The sequence below is a fragment of the Coregonus clupeaformis genome, unplaced genomic scaffold (assembly GCF_020615455.1).
Source record: "Coregonus clupeaformis isolate EN_2021a unplaced genomic scaffold, ASM2061545v1 scaf0088, whole genome shotgun sequence".
Taxonomy (NCBI): domain Eukaryota; kingdom Metazoa; phylum Chordata; class Actinopteri; order Salmoniformes; family Salmonidae; genus Coregonus; species Coregonus clupeaformis.
Window position 1 is genome coordinate 184293 of NW_025533543.1, and position 22694 is coordinate 206986.

The following is a 22694-nucleotide window of genomic DNA, read 5'->3' on the forward strand; positions in this document are numbered from 1 at the left end:
ATTTGGCATGGGTCCTCAGATCCTCAAAATGTTCTACAGCTGCACCATCGAGAGCATCCTGACTGGTTGCATCACCGCCTGGTATGGCAACTGCTCGGCCTCCGACCGCAAGGCACTACAAAGGGTAGTGCGTACGGCCCAGTACATCACTGGGGCCAAGCTTCCTGCCATCCAGGACCTCTATACCAGGCGGTGTCAGTGGAAGGCCCTCAAAATTGTCAAAGACTCCAGCCACCCTAGTCATAGACTGTTCTCTCTGCTACCGCACGGCAAGCGGTACCGGAGCGCCAAGTCTAGGTCCAAAAGGCTTCTCAACAGCTTCTACCCCCAAGCCATAAGACTCCTGAACAGCTAATCATGGCTACCCAGACTATTTGCACTGCCCCCCCCATCCATCCCATCTTTTTACGCTGCGGCTACTCTGTTAATTATTTATGCATAGTCACTTTAACTCTACCCACATGTACATATTACCTCAACTAGCCGGTGCCACGCACATTGACTCTGCACCGGTACCCCTGTATATAGCCTCCCTACGGTTATTTTATTTTACTTTTTTATTAAACAATAAATGCATTGTTGGTTAAGGGCTGTAAGTAAGCATTTCACGGTAATGTCTACACCTGTTGTATTCGGCGCATGTGGCAAATAAAATTTGATTTGATTTATAAAAGTATTCCAGTATCGAGATCCATGATTCCCCTTCAAGTGAAATATCACAATCAATTGTAACTATCAACTCAAGCAACAATCAGCCAAAAGCTAATATTTTAAGTTGGTACTCTACCTATCAATTGATCCCTCTTGGGAAACTACTTCATCTATTAGGAATAAAACACGCAAACATTTTATATAACTATTATTTAATTATTCTGGAAACTTACACACGTACAAATAATATCTTAAAACCATAGAGATTGAGACCAGAACAGCAACATCCTCTGGCCTTGTAAAATGTAGAAACGTTAACTGCAGGAAAGGTATGTAATTGTTAAGTTCAATAAGAATGGCATCTTTACATTCACTATTTATTCCTTCATTATTTCTAAGATGTGATATTGTATCTTCACTTTGCATCAGAAAATAACATTCTGATAAGTTCGTATTGCTATTCACACTAATTATCACAGTTATGACAGTGGAATTTTCTAGCCGTCTCTTAGGTTGAATATGATCAAGATAACAGAATACAAGGGTCTTGGATGAGAAGGCATACCATTCGAGACAACATCCATGTTAATCGTACCCTGCTCATTCATGACAAACCACAACTAGGTTTAAAAATTTCAAAACATTTTATTTTCTTAGCGTCATTTCACCTTAATATGTTCATACTAAAATCAACAATTCTTTACCATTATGTAGTCTTTTCAATATACAAGTATCAATAAGCATGATTAAAAGATCACGATGGCTTTATGTCTGTGTTAAAGAATTTCCCATATCCTTTTATATTAAAATATTTCATATATAGTATCTGTATTTAAACAGAGGTTTAATAATAAAACGTAAGTTACCATAGAAGGCAATTAGAGGATTTAATCAGATTGGGATTCTCATATTAAACAAACGTCGTCTTCAGGAGGTGTATAGAATGTCCATGAGAAGTGAGAGGAGACTGAGAAAGAGAGAAAGGGTGAGTGAGAGTCTTTGAAGGACAGACCAGACCCAAGACATGAGACAGCATTGCATTGCTTAGTCAACAACATTCAAAAGGCAGTAAATTATAACAAGGTTAGTTCACCTTCAAACGTCTACATTTATGCCTTTGCATTAAGCCTAGAGATTTGTTCGACAATAACCAAAATAAAAGCACACATCTGTCCTTCTTCACTAAATCGGTAGATTATTATTATCATTGTAGCAGAGATACTGTATTCTTATGCTCAAGATGACATCCAATAATAACAGTAACATCCAATAATAACAGGGCAGACGATACTCCAACATGGCCTTTAGCATGATACATATATTCTTTTATTAGCAAATACAACTATGCTTTTGAACAAAAGACTTCACATCCATAGCCAGAACTGTATATGAAAAGATCTCTCTTAGAAAGCATTGTTCTTTGAGAATAAACACTGATTTCTTCAATCATCGACGTACATATCGTATCATGGATTCCCTGGTTTCGACAAGCTGTTCCAGCTGGATAGTCAAACCAGCAACGAAATCAGACCTTGCCTAGTCGCCTCTGTTCATGTCCTGCTTACCACACAAAGTTTGATTTGTTTGAAAAAAAGTCTGCGGATGGGGGCAATCTTCAGGAAAGGCAATGATAGACACAAAAATAGTGAGCCACAACCGAAGATGCTGTGAGGCAGCAGTCCCTGACAAGTTCCCACCGTTCGTTCACACACACAGATGCATGTCCTGTCAATGTTCCCAGGACTGACTGACTCCATACGCTGGGTTTACTTGGAGACTTGCTGTTGAACATGGAGTAAAAACTCATAGTAAGACAAGGCCGACTCTGTCCGATCCTCTATCATGTTCTGCAAAAAGCTGGCTTTCAGTGGGCTCTCATCCCTGAAAGGGAACAGAAAAGGAAGGTTGGATCCACAACATTTACTCATCGTCTCTTGCAGAATTGCCCTCTGAGCTGTTTGACAGGTCAGCAAAACTCTCCGTAGGCTGTCAACACGTTGTCAATGAGTTCAACCTGCTCTAAATACTATTCATTCTATTTTGGGCTTTGTTTACCCAAGGCAAACATCAAACATTGTAACCCAAATTGCCCCTTATTCCCTATGCAGTACACTACTTTTGACCAGAGCTCAATGGCCCTGGTCAAAAGTAGTGAATGATAAGGGGAATAGGGTGCCATTTGGAACGCAGTCATTGCCTCTGAACTCTCCCAGTGCTCTCATCTAGTAAAGTCACACCACTGTTCCTACTGCCTACCTGATGACATGCAGGATGGGGAAAAAGGGCCTCTGTTCCCTCAGCCAGCCAACGAACGCTCTGGTTCTCTGGGACTCTGCAGTGTCCAACTCTGGGAGCATGTTCTAGGAGATTCAACACATCATTATAATAAAATAATAATATCTTTATGGTGCCCCTTTCAGGAAATCTGTTGTGCATCTCATTTAAACAGCACTATATTTAGTGCAACATAAATACTGTAGATACGATGCAAGTCAAACGAGATACAACTACCACATGTAAATACAGTATAATACACAGAGGTCCTGGTGAGCGATACAGAACCTTGACAGGAGCAGTGGAGCTGGGCTCAGAGAGACAGTGAAAAGGGGAGCTGGTGTTTAGGTTCCTCACCATGTTCTGAGACAAAGCAGTGTAGTTTGGGACCCCCAGGACTTGTGTGAGGAAGTTGGGGTTGCAGTTTCTTCCAATCCAGAGATAGATCACCTGATGGAGAAAGGAGAAGTCAGTCAACACTGTGTTCATGTTGTCCATCTGTCCATTTCTTCAGAAAAATCCACTGTAGATAGTGTTGCATGTCTATCTAGGTTGTACGCCAAATGACAGAAAAACATTCCTCAATAAAATCAGCATCATCATGTAAATGAGCGCAAGCTAAAGCATGATGGAGCAATGCATCAGACTTGATTATTCATGTGTCAATGTTTTAATTGTATCTGTCCCTAACACATAAATGCATCATCATGGTCATGCTACTAACCGAGCCAGCGTCCATGAGGAAGGCCCCCTCTCTGCTCAGCTTCTCCACAGACAACTGCTGGACTCTGGGCTGGGGGATGGTGCGCTCAATGATGTTCAGAGCTCCCTGTGGAGGGGTGTAGGGAGAGGAAAAGAGGAGGGGAGAAGCTGAGTTAACCCCTTCAAATTAGTGGATTCGGCTGTATAAAACCGAGCACCGCCATGCAATCTCCATAGACAAACATTTGCAGTAGAATGACCTTACTGAAGAGCTCAGTGACTTTCAACGTGGCACCATCACAGGATGCCACCTTTCCAACAAGTCAGTTTGTCAAATTTCTGCCCCGCTATAGGCTCAGCCACGAAGTGGTAGGCCACACAAGCTCACAGAACGGGACCGCCAAATGTTGAAGCGCGTAAAAATAGTCTGTCCTTGGTTGCAACATTCACTACCGAGTTCCAAACTGCCTCTGAAAGCAACGTCAGCACAAGAACTGCTTGTCGGGAGCTTCATGAAATGGGTTTCTCTGGAGTGATGAATCACGCTTCACCATCTGGCAGTCCGATGGACGAATCTGGGTTTGGCGGATGCCAGGAGAACGCTACCTGCTCCAATGCATAGTGCCAACTGTAAAGTTTGGTGGAGGAGGAATAATGGTCTGGGGCTGTTTTTCATGGTTTTGGCTAGGCCCCTTAGTTCCAGTGAAGGGAAATCTTAATGATACAGCATACAATGACGTTCTAGACGATTCTGTGCTTCCAACTTTGTGGCAACAGTTTGCGGAAGGCCCTTTCCTGTTTCAGCGTGACAATGCCCCCGTGCATAAAGTGAGGTCCATACAGAAATGGTTTGTCGAGATCGGTGTGGAAGAACTTGACTGGCCTGCACAGAACCCTGACCTCAACCCCATCGAACACCTTTGGGATGAATTGGAACGCCGACTGCGAGCCAGGCCTAATCGCCCAACATCAGTGCCCAACCTCACTAATGCTCTTGTGGCTGAATGGAAGCAAGTCCCCGCAGCAATGTTCTAACGTCTAGTGGAAAGCCTTCAAAGAAGAGGTCATGTAGTGTATGTGTTACATCATTTTAAAATCATCTGAGTGTATAAGACGTGATAAAATATAACAAGAAACTATAACACTACAAGAAAATATAGCTTCTCTTATTATTAGTATTATCTATGCTCTGGCCATGTGGTGTGTGAACATCAGGGTTTCCCCTAGCCCTCACCTCGTCAGTCAGATCGTCCACGCGGTACAGCGCTGGGTGGATCATCAGCATGACGTATGCCAGGGGCTGGTACTTCAGCTGACACATGGCAAACACACGGTCGTCCAGCCTGGTGCTTGTACCCGTTCGGAAGGCTTTCTGTGGGTCACAGAGAACAAAAACAACATGAGCAAAGCACGAAGGAGAGACCCAAGCCAATAGCGGTAGCTGGGTCTTACGTTGTCAGTTTATATGACTGACTAGATTTCTTATGGTGTTTTGAAGCTGGTCTCTGTTCCAAGACTTAAGCCATGCCGAGTTGTAATAGAACTACAGGAATAGCCTCTCTTTGGTGGGAGGTAGGTTTCGTCCCAAATAGCATCTTATTCCCTATATGGTGCACTTCTTTTGACTAAAGCCCTATGGGAACAGGGTGCCATTTGGGACGAAGCCGTAGACTGCCAGGGGACTAGCCAGGGAGAGAGTGGGTGGATAGTGTACCTGTTTGAGCAGGGCCAGGATGTAGAGGGGGAACAGCCTGAGGCAGGCGGGGGCCAGCAAGCCAGGCTGCTGGATGGTGAGTACAGAGGTGCGGTAGGACGTCAGAGAGTCGATGGACGCGTTGGTCATCGCATCCCTGGCGTCACTCAAACTGGCCGTCACTGAGCGATCCACAGCTGGAGAGAGAGAGAGGAGACACACGTCAGGAACAAGAAACTGAATTCAAAACTCAGCTACGTTTTTGTCTCAGGGATTGTGATTCACAAGTTACATGAATGTACAGTACATGTTTGTAGTCATGGCCTTCATTACAAAGAGCAACCATTGGGTTCAATAATTTATTGTTGCTTTATAATCAGGGTAAACTATCAATAATAATAGTACCTCATATTACAGTAGGTTCTTTAGAAGAATAACATTTCATCAGTGACTGAATAGACCTAGTAAAACCATCAATACACTATCTGAAGATTAGTCTACAGTCAGTTTGATTTTGCCACTTGGATTCCTCAAAGGTCACGGGTAACCAGGCAACCATCTGATATCACTTATGACCATCTGTCCATGCACTTTAGGCAGCTATGGTACTGTGGGGATGACAAGCCTGTTCTCACTATGAGACATTAATGATCACAGGATGATGGGACACACTAAGGACTTCACCGTGATGGAAATAAACATGCCTTTAATAACCACACAAATACCAACAAACTACCTACCCATGCTAGCCAGCAGACCAGTGATGGCCTGGACATCAGCCCCAGCAAAGATGTCGGACAGGGAGTTGACAACAGGCAAACACATGGTGTGGACTCTGATCCTTCTCTCTCCTGTAGAAATACAACACCAAGCAACAAGTTATTGTTTCAGAATTACAATGTGTATACATCTGAAATATAACATTTGTCAAGGAAACAAATAAAAATAAACTACATTGCAGTTCAGAAATAAAATGTTTACATTTCAGTATTCAGTTTAAAAAGTGTTCCATCTCACCCTTTCATGGCTCACGTTTACAAACATTGAGGTTAAGTCCCAAATGGCACCCTATTCTCTATATAGTGAACCAGAGCCTTTTGAGTCCTGGTAAAAAGTAGTGCACTATGTATGTAATAGGGTGCTATTTGGGACGTACAGAGTGAATCTAAACCAAGTAAATCCCACAGAAAAATAATGACTTTTTGGTAAAGCCCCCCTATACTATCTCAGAGTCCCCCAGCCCACCACAGCAGCTCCAGACAGTATACCTTTGCTGGACGTGTAGAGCAACGCAGCCTGGAAGGAGACCGACTGCATGTCCACCAGGTTCTCTTCAATGGACATCTGCACAGCGAAGCCTGCGTCTGGGTTCACGTTGGGCAGGGACAGCAGGTCCGTGGAGCGCACAAAGAAGTTCCCATGGAACGTGTGGATGGACAAACCTACACGGAGGTTAAGGGGGAAGAGTTTAACATTATTTTCACAATAATCAACATGCAAAATAGATATAGAAGTGGGTCAGAGAGATTTGAGTTAAATACATTTTAACCGACAGTTTTTCCTCCCAGATACAGAAACCTACTGGAACACAACACCAAGTTTAAAGGGTTAACAGTATCCTTAAATCAATTAGCATTTTGAGATTTCCTTCAGCAAATACTTTACACACAGATTTAAGATACAATAAGATGTATTGTCCCCGAAAGGGAAATTTGTCTCAGACAATTAAAGTGCTGCTGCTTTCACATGAAATATCACATAATACAATAAAATCAGCATAGTGCACAAAGTTACTTCTTACCTTTAGTGCAGCGTATCCTCATGACAGCCTCGAAGCCGATCTTGCGGGTGAGGTACCTCTTGAGATCCTTCTGGAAGCACTCTACCCCAGCTGGGTTGTGCTGCTGGTGGTAGGAGGGGTAGTAGTACACACTTCCCGCTGAGTACCTGGATATGCAACCTGACGGGAGGAGAGAGAAGATGAAGCAGAGATTACACATGAATCCAGCCAGAGGATGATGCTCTATATAAAGAGTCATTTTCTGGCATTTGAATAAACATGATTAATCCCACAAGGGGAAATTTGATTTGTCACCAGCAAGACATATACAGCAACATACACATACTGTACATACATCAGAGACATGCACAAAGCACTGATTGCTTGTGGAATAAGATAACTTTGTAAATAATCACACATTGTAGTGCAGATGTATGCGGCAGACAGCACCACTCACCTAAAGAGGCCAGGTCACAGTACTGGGAGCTCAGTAGGAACAGGTCTACAGCCACCTGCTGTCCTGAACAGTCCAGGGCCAGCTTCTTATAGAAGTCTGTGGCAGGAGACAGGTGCTGGATATCCTGGGGAACCACCACAACACAATGTGCACCACAGACAATTGTAAACAAAACAAAAAAAGTGGGTATATTATGCTGAAGAAAATGTCTGAAACCCTATCTTAGGTATTGAAGTTATCAAGTTTCAACCGCCACTGCACAACAGGTGTGCACACAACTTCTCTTTACCAGGTAATTAAATAGACCGTGGCCGCGTCCCAAATGGCACACTATTCCCTACATATGGGACCTATAGGGTGCAATTTCAGATGCACAATGTATAAACCAATGTGACCCTGGCTCTCTCTGGTCTCTACCTTGGCTGAAGCCCTCTGGTTGGGGTCCTCTCTGGACTTGAGGGCCCCCACACCCAGGCTGGGCAACTGGGTCTGGAAGACGGACACACGCCCCCCGGTGGGCGACAGCAGCTTGAACGCTGCCTGCAGGGCCGGGCCCAAAGCAGACTGCGTCTCCATGGTCTTGCCAAACATCTGGGGCAAGCTCTTCAGCAGATCCTGCACCAGCTGCACAAATAAAAAGACATTTACATAAAGTTTCGTAATGCAAAACAGAGCTAAAGAGAGGTTTAGGCAAAACTAAGTGACCCAATGTGAGTGTGTCTTGATGCATTCATGCAATGTGGTGAGTAGTCTGCCAGATTTGAGTGGTAACCTTTTCGTTTTACATTTTGTATCAGCCCGTCTCAGAGGAATATTAGCTCCTTACCTCCTTGCATTCATTGAGGTTCACTAAAAGGCTGTCTGGTGTTGGTAAAAATATATCTGGAGAAAAAGAAAAGACAGCATAGAAGACCATTAGACTATTTTGACCTCTTAAAGTATTTGATCATTTCTAGGTAGTGAATTAGTCTCCTTGTTTTTATCATAAGACAAAAATAAACAGCAACAAATAGAACACACAAAAGGAACACAAACACAATGCAATTTAAAGAGCTCCAGCAAATGAAAAAATATATATTTTTAAATGTACTCTCACCTTCGATGTCGGAGACTATGAGCATTTGTGGTTGGGACAGGGTTTCCTGGAGGTTGTAGAAGTGGATGGTGCTGTCAAATGTGATGAAGCCAATCTTTGTCCTCGAGTCCCCAGGGAGCCTGGAACACAGACATGCATGCAGAAGGACTTGTTCAGCAGACAGTCACAGGACACTTTATTTTTAGTTAAAAGCTACATTATTTTGGGGTTATTGGAGACGAAACAACAGTTAAAAGCTAGTGAGTTTTCTTGACTAAAACTTCAGGAAAATGTTTTTAGTTCATTAAGCCCAGAACATAAGTAAACTGACCATGCTGCAAAGGCCTAATCAGCTTTTTTGTCAGTGTTTCAGTGGTGACGTTAATCATACATACGCATTGATGTTCTCTAGCAGTGACTGACAGACGACATCTAGGTATCCTGTTTCCACAGCATTATGGGATACGTCCAGCACGATGAGGTAAACAGCAGGCTGGGGGGGTCTCAGCTGAGGATGACAGGTTTCACACCATCAATACATAGATTAACACAAACACGCGGACACAAAACATGTAAATGTTTCCTAGATAAACGCCAGTAAATTATAAAAAATGTAAGCGTGTCATAAAGCCTGATGGAATCACTTTATGAAGACAGCAGCAGTAGCATACAGCTAATTTCATCTGCATTTTATTAGCTGATTAAAGGGAGCAACATTCAACATATAGATATATTTTCAGGCAGAATAACATGCAAAGATTTGCTTTAAATAGACAATCAATCTTAAAAAGACTATATAATGTGTATTTACCATGTATTCTGAGGGTGCGATGAACTCGATGGTGGCATTCTGGACCTCAGGTCTTTTGTGTGGCTCTCCGTACGATCTGCTGACTGGGTTGTACATGAACTCCTCTGGCACTACACCAAACACAAAGATGGCGGTTATCATCACAGTCAGAAAAGAGCAGCACCAGGCTTGTCCTTGTCCATCATCACTATTATCATCAGGTTAATGATATTCTGGACGTTTAGGTCAAAGCGGCGTGCTGGAAAACCTTGGTAGAGCATGGGTCAAGGTAGTCCTTGTGGTGCTCATGTGAATTTCCTTTCTTTTTCTTTTTCTTTTTCAGCTTCAGACCAGCCTAACTTCTCACTTAAAACATAATTTGAGTGTTTAATGAAATAATGAACATTGGATGTGGTCAAAAGTAGTGCAATATATGGGAATAGGGTGTCATTTGAGATGAGCTTGGTGGCTGTGGTCCTCACCATCGTTGACCCGGTAGCACAGGTTACACTTCCATCTCCTCTGGTCCAGGAAGGTCACAAAGGGGTTGATATACGTCCTGCAGGAGCGACACCTCACTATAGTGCTGGAGGTGACCACAGGCAGTTGCTGCAGTGTACAAACAAACCAAACAATAAAAAAAAGGGGCAATCTGGGATTAGTGCACACATTTTAATGATATCAGCTCTTGAATAATTTAAACTTACAATACAGCTAGTTGCTGCAGTGCACAGAGAAACATTAAGATAGCCTAACATGTCCTATGACAATCATCAATGCCAAGTTTCACACAAATCTTCAAAACATAAAATTACATTTCAGACATGATCATAGATGCGTAGATTGAACATAATTATTCTAGACTATATGATCCTTTGATCTTTTACTAGAAGTGGGATGGGTAGAAGGAAGATTCTACTGAAGGTTGGGCGTGTTTTGCATGTTGGGAGGGAGTGGTCAATGTCTTACCGAGAGATCTTTGAAGGGGTGGAGGAGCAAGCCGAGTGGGAGTTTGGCTTTGTTTAACAGAGACTGGGTCTGGGGGATGCTGGTCAGGGTACTCCGGAAGACACTGTAGTGAAAGGAGGGAAATGCACAACAGGTCAGAACCAGTACATATTATCTACATGTAGGGCCAAGTTCAAGCACATTAACACACAATATTCAACATTGTGATGGGAGTTGACATTGAGAAACAATGCCAGACAAACTACTACTCACTCTGGGTGGCAGTTGATTTTCTGCAGGTCCTGGGGAAGGCAGGGCGTAGGAGGGGTGACTGGGCCCGGAGGGAGCAGGTTCCTCTCCTGCAGCAGGTTGACCACCCTCAGGGCCTCTGGGGTCTGGGACTGCAGACTCAACCCAGCCAAGGAGGGGCTCAGTTGGGCTGGACCTGCAGAGGGCTGGGGAGGAAACATAGGACAGTAAAGTGGTGACTACAATGAATGAGGCAGCACTTAACTTGGGTGCACCCTTGGGGGATCAGAAAGTAGTGCACGTGGGATGCATCCCTGGTAAGTTTCAATATTTCAGTCTATGCATGTCCTATTTCAACATTCAGGAAGAAAAGCCTTTATTTGTTGACACACGAGCACTTAGATATGGTCATTTTCACATTTTCATAAATTCACAGAATGTTTGGGAATTTTGTTTAGCAAGGCATTTGTGAAAATTCTATAGCAATATAGAGTGGGAAAGCGGCAGTGCGTTTGAACAATTAATAGACACTGCAGTAAAAAAAAACGAATAAAAACATCTGTCTTGTCCAGGAACAGAGTCTATGCAGACCGGTGCGCCATAGCCAATCAGAGATACAGTAGGCCTATATACAAATAAGCCATTTGCAACACGGGCCTGCCATCAATCACTTTGAACTGGACTGTGTGTTTACAGGCAGTAGCAACAGCGCGACTTTAGATCATTAGAACGCATTCACCAAAAGCCAAAAAATACACATGAATGGATTTCTGCAAATATGTAAATACCACGGGAGTCCGCTCACATTTGGGAACTTCACCGTCCTATTGATCAATGAACCAGGCCAGCTGTGATTTACAACTTGATAGCAATATTTTTTGGACTACTATCCATCTATAACTGCATCCATTTATTCTGCCTACAACGCCTTAACTGTACTTCATGGAATTGAGTCAAATATAACCTATTTTTAAAACATCTTAGAAAGTTGGTTTTGAAGCATAAACTGGGAATTTTATATGTTTTTCTGATATTATCATTGTCCGTTTCATATCTGCAAAGTAGTTAAAACGCTGTCACTTTAAGTCTTGGATTTGGTTTGACAAAGCATAGAGAGCAAAGTCTGGTCGCTTACCTGCTGGTATGGCTGAGGCGCATGGCTGTAAGGCTGCGTCGAGGGCTGCATGGGATGGTGCATGGTAGAGGCGTTAGGGGGTGCGGAGGTGTTCTGATACCCCGGGGGTAGAGAGGGGTAGGACAGACCCATGTGTCGAGCAGGGGGGCCCGGCTGCTGGGGCGGGAGTGGGCCAGCTATAGGGACAAGCACCAAAACAGGCCTCATGTCAGTTCTGAGTGTTGCTAGCAGTACATCTAGGGGACTAAAATGTTATATTAGTCATTCATTTCTGATGAAACTACGATGTAGTAGAGGACTTACTCATTTTAGGGCCCGTCTCCAAGTGATCAAAGCTGTTGGGAACTTGAGCGCCATTACCAGGTGTGGGCATGTTTCCTGTCACAGTGCAAAGATTCCAGATTCGGTCAGAATAAGATGTATAAAAAATTAAATAAAAGCATTACACTACTTTTGTGTAAGCACTTAAAAAGGCACAATCTGTATGTTTAGTTTATGGGGAAAAAGTGTTGCCCAAATGTTCTGGGAAAACTTAGTAATTAGCATACATGTTGTTTGTGTTATGTTTCAGGTCAGTTGTGGTTGTACTTTGTTTCATTGCCACAGGGTTGAGAACATAAGAATTGCGCATTCAATGTACCTAATTCACAGTCACAACGACAGACAGAAAGACACAATGTGATAAATAGATACTCATCACGACCAAAATAGACAGACAGACTTTGAAAGTGTCAAATGTAAACAGATGATATCTGAAATATCCATGGAAGTTCTCTAGGCCTGTTGTTCCTTGCGAAACCATGTTAATAATCTAATAGAAGACAATGGATCAAACGTGATCGTCAGCAAAAATGCACAGGGGACACAACACACTGATAGTGACGAAACCACACCTGGACACTCAATATCATTCTCCTGGTTCTCGTACTCAGTGTGAGGAGCATCATCACTAGCATCACCCCCACACTGAGCTGGCATGGTGGGAAGAAAGAGAAGGCAATGAGACCCAAAGGGGTGGCTGTTGGAGCTAGTACCACTACTCAGATACACCCCCCCAAAAAAAAAGATACCATTTACAACAACGCCACAAAAAAATAAATGCTTAAAAGAGTAAGGTAAACAAACTAGGATCAGCACTCCTACTCAGACCTTTTATGAATACGGCATCAGAACTGATATGTCCTTACCATCAGTCTTGGGGCCAAGGGGAGGGGTGGCATTGCCCATGGGTGGTCCAGTAGGGGGTGGGGTGGGTCTCATAGAGGGTGGGGGGCCGTAAGGTGCTCTCATACCTGGCTGGTATGAGTGAGGAGCCGCCATGGGGTTCATCGGAGGAGGGGCAGAGCCTGGACAACAACAACAGTTCAACGTCACATCATTTAGGATCATTAGCTACACATATTACATATCTCTTATACAGTATCCTATCACAACCCCCATCAAATCAAACCTTGTCCAACAACACCTTGTCAACCAAACAATTGTATAATACAAAAATGGCACCTACATAGTATTGTGCTGCCAGCCCAGACATCACACTGTACAATGGCTGTGGTCAAGGATAACCTAAGACAATAAAACTGGCAACTATACATCATGACAATGTAACCTATAAGACATGGGGTATAAGAGGACTATCCTTCATAAGAGGGAAAACGGCCCGAGGTGAGTAGCATTATAACCCTACACTGGAGGTGACCAGTCTGACAACAGCTGATGCTGCTGACCCAGAGCTGGCTAATGTCAGTGACCTGGAAGAAACACCTCTAGTGACTACAGAGACTACACTGGGCCATTCCAACTGAGAGCAATCTTTGATGCTGCTTCCAACCGCAAAGATCGGTCATTCAGAGATTGCGAGTGTGAATAAATATTCAGTCATCATCACATCAACTTGAATGAAAATAGTAAACTGGACAGATTAGAGTGAATCATGTTAAATCAGTCATCAAGGAGTCATCCTTGTTGACAGTGATAACGTTAGCCTGGCTGACGCGACTCAAGTGGTACACAGCGTGGGAGATCTGTCGCACACTGGTCTGGACAGGAGTCAGTTTGTTGGTGCAATTTTCGCTCAAAAATTGATGTGAGCTTTGATCGGTTCTCTCAAACTAGTTTTCTTCCCCTGGGGAGTCAAGACCTCATTTGGATTTGAAAATCCAACAGTTGTATTGGAAGGGGGCGGCACTCGGGGGCTGCACATGGCTGTCCACGGGGGGTGTTTGGGTGAGAAAAGACAGAGACGAACCAATCAGTAAAAAAGCACAGCCCCTTTCATTATCGACGCATCGTGCCAAAGGAGCCTTTCCAGACTCTGAAGTCAAGTAGACTTCGAGTATGGTGTCAGCCAGACTGTGATATTTCTTACACCACATTGTTGTTGCATAATGCGATAATGGCTTTGATCATGAATCACGGATGGCTTCTGACCAAACATAAGCCACACACCACAAATACCGCTACAGCGGTGGTAAGTAGTGACTAAACGGTCTCAGAACTCTGGAAATGAGAGTTTCAGTAACTTCACCAGAAGTTACTAAAACTCTAATTTGGCCTGTGAACAAGTATTCCTGAGTAAAGAGTGTCTGCCAAGGATATGTGCAGCCAATCTGATCTGTTCATGAGGGAACGGGAGCAGGGGGCAATGTCCACTTTCAACATCAGTTAGCTAGACCACCGAAAGAACAATGAGACAGATGTTTCACTGGATGTATAAATCTGAAGCATCCGGTTGGCATTTCCACTCACCACCAAATATTGTGATGAGAGGAAGCCCAGTGGCCGGCAGTGGGAGAAGATGGAGAGAGATTGATTTTGGCCGACGTCCTGCTAATTTTCTCATCAATGAAACATTTGATCTCAATACAGCTCTGTTCACAAAACTATAATCTGTTACGAACAGAGTGGACTAAGTTTTGTAGACTTTACCCTTTGCCAAATTTAAAAACAATTGCGTTGTTTAGAAGGAGTGCAAGGGCGAATAGAGTTATTGGACATGTGCACTTCACATAGTAGGCATTCCCTAACTGAAAATATGAAAATACATGCTAGAACTCGCCAATAGGATCTTGCTAGCTAGTGCTTGGCTCTGTCCACCTCCTTGCTTGTTTTGCCAACTATGATAAAAAAATGTCCCATTGGAAACAACAGGCTGTGGTCTATCTTGTGTTAGTTCTAAAAAATATATTTGACTAGACCACCACCAGTGCGTCCCTTTGAAATCATAGTGACCCAGCATTTCACTGTTGTTAATCCCGACGTGGAGTGTCATTACACAGTCAAAACAACCGGTCAATGTCATAATAATATCTAAAGGTTTTTCAACAAAGTGTTTTTCATCGTAGAAACAAACTGCTGTAGAATATGTAACAGTGTGTTAATCATGCAGCCTTTGTACTGCTCCTTCCCGCACTGAGTTTTACCTTGCTGGGTGTATCCGTGGAGGGAGGTGGGAGGCCCCAGGGGTTGCATGGCGTTGTGGAAGACAGGAGGAGGGGCTGCGCTGTACCCTGCCGAGGAGGCCTGGGGTGGTGCCAAGCTGGGCGAGGAGGTCACGTGATTAGCCACAGGCCCAAGGGGAGGAATGGCCATAGGAGGAGGCGCCCCCATTGATGGAGGAGCTCCCATCGGTGGAGGCCCCCCATACTGCCAGGCTGGGGGGTACTGGTAGTTGTTAGCAGACACAGGTGGAGGAGGGGTGGCCTGCGCTGGGGGCATCCTGGGGCCTGGGCCAGGGCTGGCAGACTGAGGAGGGGTCATGGGCTGAGGAGGTCCCATAGGAGGCCTGTTTAACATGGGCTGACCTGGAAGGGACTGGTAAGAGCTGACTGGTGGGATGGGCTGGTAGGGACCAGAGTTATAGAGTCCAAGGCCGGGCGGCATAGGGCTCTTGGCCTGCATTGGGTTGTATGGAGTCTGGTGGGCCATGTTGTAACCCGGTCCCGGTGGCTTCAGTGCTACTGGATTCTGTGAGGGACCTGGAAGACAGGATCATGATAACAGGAGGTTAGATGATTCCAGGCCAGTTTGACTTAAGACAAGTACCATACTCTGACATCCCATGTGAATGTCCCTATAGTCTGCATTAAAAACTAAGAGGTCAAATTTGCATGGCCCAGTGCACCGGGTGGGCGGAGTTTGTACATTTTAGACCATTACATTGGTCCATAAGTGACATGTCCACCCCCAGGGCACTGGGCCATGCAAAACAAACTCCATCAATAATAGCTGACTGCCTCATTTGCATACCAGTTAATAACACAGATGAAAAGAATCTCACTCTACAACCAATGTTTCATTACTACACTTTGAACTGCATGGCAGTATTGATGGACTAGGCCTACAACAGTTTGTGGCTCTGAAGGGGGATTTGGGCTAGATGACGTTGACCGCAGCAGAAATATTAGGCTAAATGCAGTAAGGGAAATTAGGATTTAAATAGACTTCAGACCTCCAAAATAAGGAAAACTATCTGTGGACAGACTGACAAAGCAATCACATTACTAAACACACTTACAGAGGAGGATATAATCTCCTCACCTGGATTTAAAGCATGCTGCTCCTTTATTGACAGTGAGTGTGAACAGAGAGGAACAGACTGATTAGAAAACAACTTCTCAATGGCGAAGACAAAAACCCATAATCCCAGTCTTTCTGGGCAGTGCCGGGGAAATCTCCAAAATGAAGCCGCCAGCCGGCCACAGCAGTCATGTTGAGGGCTTCCTCCAATCACAGTGAACCTGGCCTGGGCCAACTACCAACTGCTCAGCCAATTAAAGAGCAAGACGAGGCAAATGAGCACGCCAGGCAAGTGTAGGAGTCACACATGAAGATAAACTCTTACCACTAGGAAGTAAATCCTGTACAGCAACAAGGGTCTATAGTCTTAAAGTGGAAACAGTAAGCGAAGTAGGATGAATTCAGCCTATATTAAATCCACTTTGGCAAGAACAATAACGCTTGAGTGCTAGCTTTTGCTACCAACAGAATAGGACAGTAAAATTTAGTGAACTGATGGAAGGCTTTCTGTATTCTGTTAGTAAGATGGATGTTTGAAGCATCTCGGTTTTATCAGAGTTCAAAGACCAATGTTGGAGTAGAGGCTTTTAATTGCCTCTAATGCAGAGATAAGGAAAATATCAAGGCCAGATTAACTCTAGCCTAGGGAGTTTTATAATAGCTTAGACACTAATAGGATTGTCAAACGTTTGCCTGCCGACAACACTTAGCACATATGAACAGTGTCGGCAGTCAAAATCTCATGTTCACACAGCAAAGACCTTAAAGGTTGTCAGCCACTCAGACTTGCTAAAATACTCCAAACCAGAAGGTGGCAGTAGCGTTGTTTGGCAATGCATGTCTGTGTGTGTTGCATAGTCTATGGTCTAGATTCCAATCTTCGCTAGCTAGCTGTGCTAATGTTGCTATTTTATAGAAAGCCCTTATTGATACTAGCCAGATGGCCACAGCTAGATGACTACCTAGCAAGATGATTTAGAAACAATTTAATTCAGTCTCCATAATCCCATAATGCCAGTGCCAGCCCATAGCCAAATGTTTAGCTAGCTAGCTAGCTAGCTAGCATATTCGCTGGCTAGCACAACATACAGTGCTTTCAGAAAGTATTCACACCGTGACTTTTTCCCAAAGAAATTGTGTTACAGCCTGAATTTAAAATTGATTAAATTGAGATGTCACAATACCCCATAATGTCAGTGGAATTATGTATTTTTGCATTTAAAAATAATAATAATTTACAATTAAAAGCAAAAATGTATTGAGTCAATAAGTATTTAACCCCCTTTGTTATGGCAAGCCTAAATAAATTCAGGAGTACAAATTTGCTTAACAAGTCACATAATACGTTGCATGGACTCACTACGTGTGCAATAGTGTTTAACATGATTTTTGAATGACTACTTCATCTCTGTACCCCACACATACAATTATCTGTAAGGTCCCTCAGTAGAGCAATTCATTTCAAACACAGATTCAACCACAAAGACCAGTGAGGTTTTTTGCATGGTGAAGTTATTAATTACACTTTGGATGGTGTATCAATACACCCAGTCACTACAAAGATACAGGCGTCCTTCCTAACTCAGTTGCTGGAGAGGAAGGAAACCGCTCAAGGATTTCACCATGAGGCCAATGGTGACTTTAAAACAGTTACAGAGTTGAATGGATGTGACAGGAGAATTCTGAGGATGGATAAACAACATTGTATACTGAACAATAACAAATGCAACAATTTTGCGGAGTTACAGCTCATATAAGGAAATCAGTCAATTGAAATAAATGATATAGGCCATAATCTATGGATTTCACATGACTGGGCAGAGGCGCAGCCATGTGTGGGCCTGGGAGGGCATAGGTCCACCGACTGAGGAGCCAGGCCCAGCCAATCAGAATGAGTTTTTCAACACAAAGAGGCATTATTACAGACAGAAATACACAGTTTCATCAGCTCTCCGGGTGGCTGGTCTCAGATGATCCCACAGGTGAAGAAGCTGGATGTGGAGGTCCTGGGCTTGCATGGTTAGACGTGGTCTGTGGTTGTGGCTGGTGGACGAACTGCCAAATTCTCTAAAACAACGTTGGAGGCAGCTTATGGTAGAGAAATGAACATTCAATTCTCTGGCAACAGCTCTGGTGAACATTCCTGCAGTCAACATGCCAACTGCATGCTCCCTCAATTTAAGAAATCTGTGGCATGGTGTTGTGTGACAAAACTGCACATTTTAGAGTGGCCTTTTATTGTCCCTAGCACAAGGTGCACCTAATGATCATGCAGTTTAATCAGCTTCTTGATATGCCACACCTGTCAGGTGGATGGATTATCTTGGCAAAGGAGAAATGCTCACTAACAGGGATGTAAACAAATTTGTGCACAGAATGAGAGAAATAAGCTTTTTGTACATATGGAAAATGTCTGGGATCTTTTATTTCAGCTCATGAAACATGGTACCAACACTTTATCATGTTGCTTTTATATTTTTGTCCAGTATAGTTACTCCACAATACTAACCCTAATTGACAGAGTGAAAAGGAAGCCTATACAGAATAAAAAATACTCCAAAACATGCATCCTTTTTGCAACAAGGCACTAAAGTAATACTGCAAAAAATGTGACAACTCAATTAACTTTTTGTCCTGAATATAAAGATATGTTTGGGGCAAATCCAATACAACACATTACGGAGTACCACTCCTTTTTACCCCTTTTTCTCCCCAATTTCATGATATCCAATTGGTAGTTACAGTCTTGTCCCATCGCTGCAACTCCTGTACGGACTCGGGAAACACGACCCTGCCAAGCCGCACTGCTTCTTGACACTGCTCGCTTAACCCGGAAGCCAGCCACACCAATGTGTCAGAGGAAACGCCGTACAGCTGATGACCGAAATCCGCTTGCAGGCGCCCGGCCCGCCACAAGGAGTCGCTAGAGCGCGATGGGACAAGGAAATCCAGGCCGGCCAAACCCTCCCCTAACCCAGACGACGCTGGGCCAATTGTGCGCCAGCTTATGGGTCTCCCGGTCAAGGCCGGCTGTGACACAGCCTGGGATCGAACCCAGGGTTGTAGTGACGCCTCAAGCACTACGCCACTCTGGAGGCCACGGAGTACCACTCTACATATTTTCAAGCATAGTGGTGTCTGCATCATGTTATGGATATGCTTGTAATCGTTAAGGACTGGGGAGTTTATCAGAATAAAAAAGAAACGCTGCTAAGAACAGGCAAAATCCTAGAGGAAACCCTGGTTCAGTCTGCTTTCCGCCAGACTCTGGGAGATGAATTCACCCTTTAGCAGGACAATAACCTAAAACAAAAAGGCCATATCTACACTAGAGTTGCTTACCAAGAAGACCGTGATAGTTCCTGAGTGGCTGAGTTACAGTTCTGCCTTAAATCTGCTTGAAAATCTATGGCAAGAGTTGAAAATGGTTGTCTAGCAATGATGTACTACCAATTTGACAGAGCTTGAACAATTTTAAAAAGAATGGGAAAATATTGTACAATCCAGGTGTGCAAAGCTCTTAGAGACTTAGCCAGAAAGACTCACATCTGTAAATCGCTGCCAAAGGTGATTCTAACATGTATTGACTCAGGGTTGTGAATACTTATGTAAATGAGATTATTCTATATTTAATTTGCAAGAATGTGTACAAACATGTTTTCACTTTGTCATTATGGGGTATTGTGTGTTGATGCGTGAGAAAATAAAATCTGTTTAAGCCATTTTTAATTCATGCTGTAAAAAAATGTGGAATAAGTCAAGGGGTATGAATACTTTCTGAAGGCACTGTAGCTAGTGAATATGCTATGCTAGAATAGCTAGCTAGCTAAGGACACTGCACTAATTCGGCAGCTAACACAGGCAGCTGTTTCATGGAAACTAATGCATTGGGATTTAATTATGTCAACACTAGCTGCAGTGGTTGGCTAGCTTGGAGGAAGTATTTAGTGTTGTGTGCATTGCATCTGTGCACTTAGCTAGCTACCATCCCATAGCCTACATTGCATATGAAGTGTGACTAGATCATGATATTTAACCGTGGATGTAGGGAGAAAATGCCTTATTTTGTCATTTTTGTTGTCACTCCTGTTGGCTCCCCTACATTGAGGTTTGTGCTCTCTGATTGGTTTAAAGTCAAAGTTGTTGGCCACTGACGAGCATTGCGATTCTACAAGTAGAAATGGCAGATTTGTCGCTACCGAGTTGGCACGCAGCAGGTACCGCTTTTGTTCTAACAAGAGAAGGAACGGCCTCCCACTGTGATAAGTACCTATCGGCAGTCTACCGTCAGTGAGATTCTCTGTGTATTTCATACTTACGTCATCAATAGCCAGGCCAAACACTATAAAGAACTTGTCGGGATGTGGTCGAAACCAGAGATTAGAGGGTTATCTATGGACAAAGATAATGAGTACTACTGTACAAATAACAACGATTGAGTTTGACTGCAAGTGTCTGATTAAGTTCGGTTGGATGGTTCACGTCCCCCCTGAGATTATTGATACAAAACAGCTGTCAAACTGTACATAAACATCAGTTATTGTGGAGATTAAATGTTTGACTATTCAGGGAGAGGAATGTCAGACCAATAAAATATGAGTAAAACCTTTAAACAGGTTAACATTCACAAGGACGTGGGGCCAGATGGATTACTAGGATGTGTAGTCCGAGCATGCGCTGACCAGTGTCTTCACTGACGTTTTCAACCTCTCCTTGACCCAGTCTGTAATAACAACATTTCAAGCAGACCACCATAGTCCCTGTGCCCAAGAACGGCAAGGTAACCTGTCTAAATGCCTATACACCTTTGTAAAAAACATTTAGGATGTTATAGAAATGTATTTATAAATGTGTAAATGTCTTTTTGACACGTTTTTCTATTAGACACCTTAATGCATACTTTGAAATTATATTATGTAAGCTAAACATACAAATACAAATATTCCTTAAAGTATAATTTTTACAGTACTAACGTTACTGTCCCCACTACAACAAATAATACGTGTACAAACATTTAAACGAAATACTGTAGAATTCCATTCATGCCTATGGAGGACTGCTTTTCTGAGGAGAGCCAATATGGCCGACCGGTGGCTTCAAAGCCTCTTATTGGCCAATACATAGTATCAGCAATCCAGGATTTATATACACCATTGGTCTACACAGGTCTGTTGTTTACGAAGCATGTGACAAATACAATTTGATTTGAATTGCCAGCTAACTGCATTTAGTGTCAGTGTCTAATGCATAACCAAGTTTAGCTAGCTAATTTATCGGACTATTCTAAGCCAGATAAATGTTAGCTAGCTGTCGTAGTTAGGGAAATCAACGCTCTAACTTATAGCTATCCAACTAACGTAGCTAGCTATATGAACAACATGTGTACTTGTGGTCTCGATAAGAGTAAGAGAAAGTTAGGCCCCCCACTAGCAGCCATCATTATTAGCAAGGCAGCAAGCTACTGTAGGAAGCTGGCCATCTTGCTAACAAGCCAAGTCAGGTAAGGTCGGATAAAAGCCTATCTTGCTATCTAGTTAACGTTAGTTTAGCTAGATATGAAGCGAACAGAAGGTAGCTAGCTAATGGCGAAAGTACTCACCATTTGCGTACGGCGGTCCTCCTGCCCCATTCTGAGAGCTGAACCCCGTACTTGACATCTTGAAATAGACACCGACCGTAATCAAAATATACTGCAGAGATGCTTGGTTGTCGAATAGCTAGCTGCGTCTTACTTAGCTATCTAGCTGTTTAGCTAGCAGGGGAGATGTTTGGTTAACGGAGCGACTTTGCCACAGGCTTTCAGGTAAAACAAAAAGTTAATTAGCTAGCCCACTTGTTAGCTATCACAGGACCATGATTGGGGCCGTTACCCGTTCAACTACGGGTGTAGGACTTGTCAAGATAATCGTGTGAGGCCACTGAGATTATATGAACGTGTGAGACACTTCTCAACAGATAGACGAGACTTCTCTTCTTGCACAGGAAGTTGGGATCACTCAGCAGACTATGGCTAGATGGGGTACATTTTATGTCCCAACAAAAATGTGTGTTGAATTTTAGCCAACCCTTTTCATCATTTTAACCTAATTCTCAGAACCTGCTACGTTAATTCTCATAACCAGGGCCCAGATTCACAAAACACTTCTTACGCAAAAACTTAAGACGCTTCTTAAGAAAAAAAAAAAAGAAGTTAATAAGATTCCTCAACAATATCTTAAGATTTTATGATTTTCTTACGAGCTTTTCAAATATCTTCTTACGAATCTTATTAAGATGTTTGTTACCAGGCAACCGTTTTAGCTAGTTATTTAGCTAGCAATGGCAGTCATGTTAGCATATTTTGTACTGAGATCACTGTTCTAAAACATGTTCTTGGGTTTAAAATAATCAATACTGAAACTTTCAGATGAAGTTTGTGAGTT

The 22694-nt window shown here is 43.2% G+C and overlaps 1 protein-coding gene across 3 annotated transcripts in view; it reads right to left on the minus strand.

Annotated features, from left to right (window-relative positions):
• Positions 1-853: 853 nt before the first annotated feature.
• LOC121574001 (protein transport protein Sec24A) overlaps positions 854-22694 on the minus strand; it is a 36116-nt gene continuing 14275 nt past the window's right edge. Inside the window, exons 1-24 of one of the 3 annotated variants that reach the window (XM_041886491.2) lie at positions 21872-22287; positions 15177-15731; positions 12942-13100; positions 12648-12725; positions 12058-12132; positions 11755-11930; positions 10644-10825; positions 10392-10494; positions 9905-10031; positions 9444-9553; positions 9028-9140; positions 8654-8772; positions 8384-8439; positions 7975-8181; positions 7558-7681; positions 7122-7280; positions 6589-6762; positions 6061-6171; positions 5342-5517; positions 4862-4999; positions 3650-3754; positions 3283-3375; positions 2908-3011; positions 854-2532 (exon numbers count right to left, since the gene is read on the minus strand). In XM_041886491.2, coding sequence (XP_041742425.1) covers positions 2418-2532; positions 2908-3011; positions 3283-3375; positions 3650-3754; positions 4862-4999; positions 5342-5517; positions 6061-6171; positions 6589-6762; positions 7122-7280; positions 7558-7681; positions 7975-8181; positions 8384-8439; positions 8654-8772; positions 9028-9140; positions 9444-9553; positions 9905-10031; positions 10392-10494; positions 10644-10825; positions 11755-11930; positions 12058-12132; positions 12648-12725; positions 12942-13100; positions 15177-15731; positions 21872-21929 — 3417 coding nt within the window. In that variant the 5' untranslated portion in view covers positions 21930-22287 and the 3' untranslated portion in view covers positions 854-2417. Of the gene's footprint in view, positions 2533-2907; positions 3012-3282; positions 3376-3649; positions 3755-4861; positions 5000-5341; positions 5518-6060; positions 6172-6588; positions 6763-7121; positions 7281-7557; positions 7682-7974; positions 8182-8383; positions 8440-8653; positions 8773-9027; positions 9141-9443; positions 9554-9904; positions 10032-10391; positions 10495-10643; positions 10826-11754; positions 11931-12057; positions 12133-12647; positions 12726-12941; positions 13101-15176; positions 15732-21871; positions 22288-22694 lie in introns of those variants that run through there. The other 2 variants (XM_041886493.2, XM_041886492.2) reach the window with 2 other exon arrangements.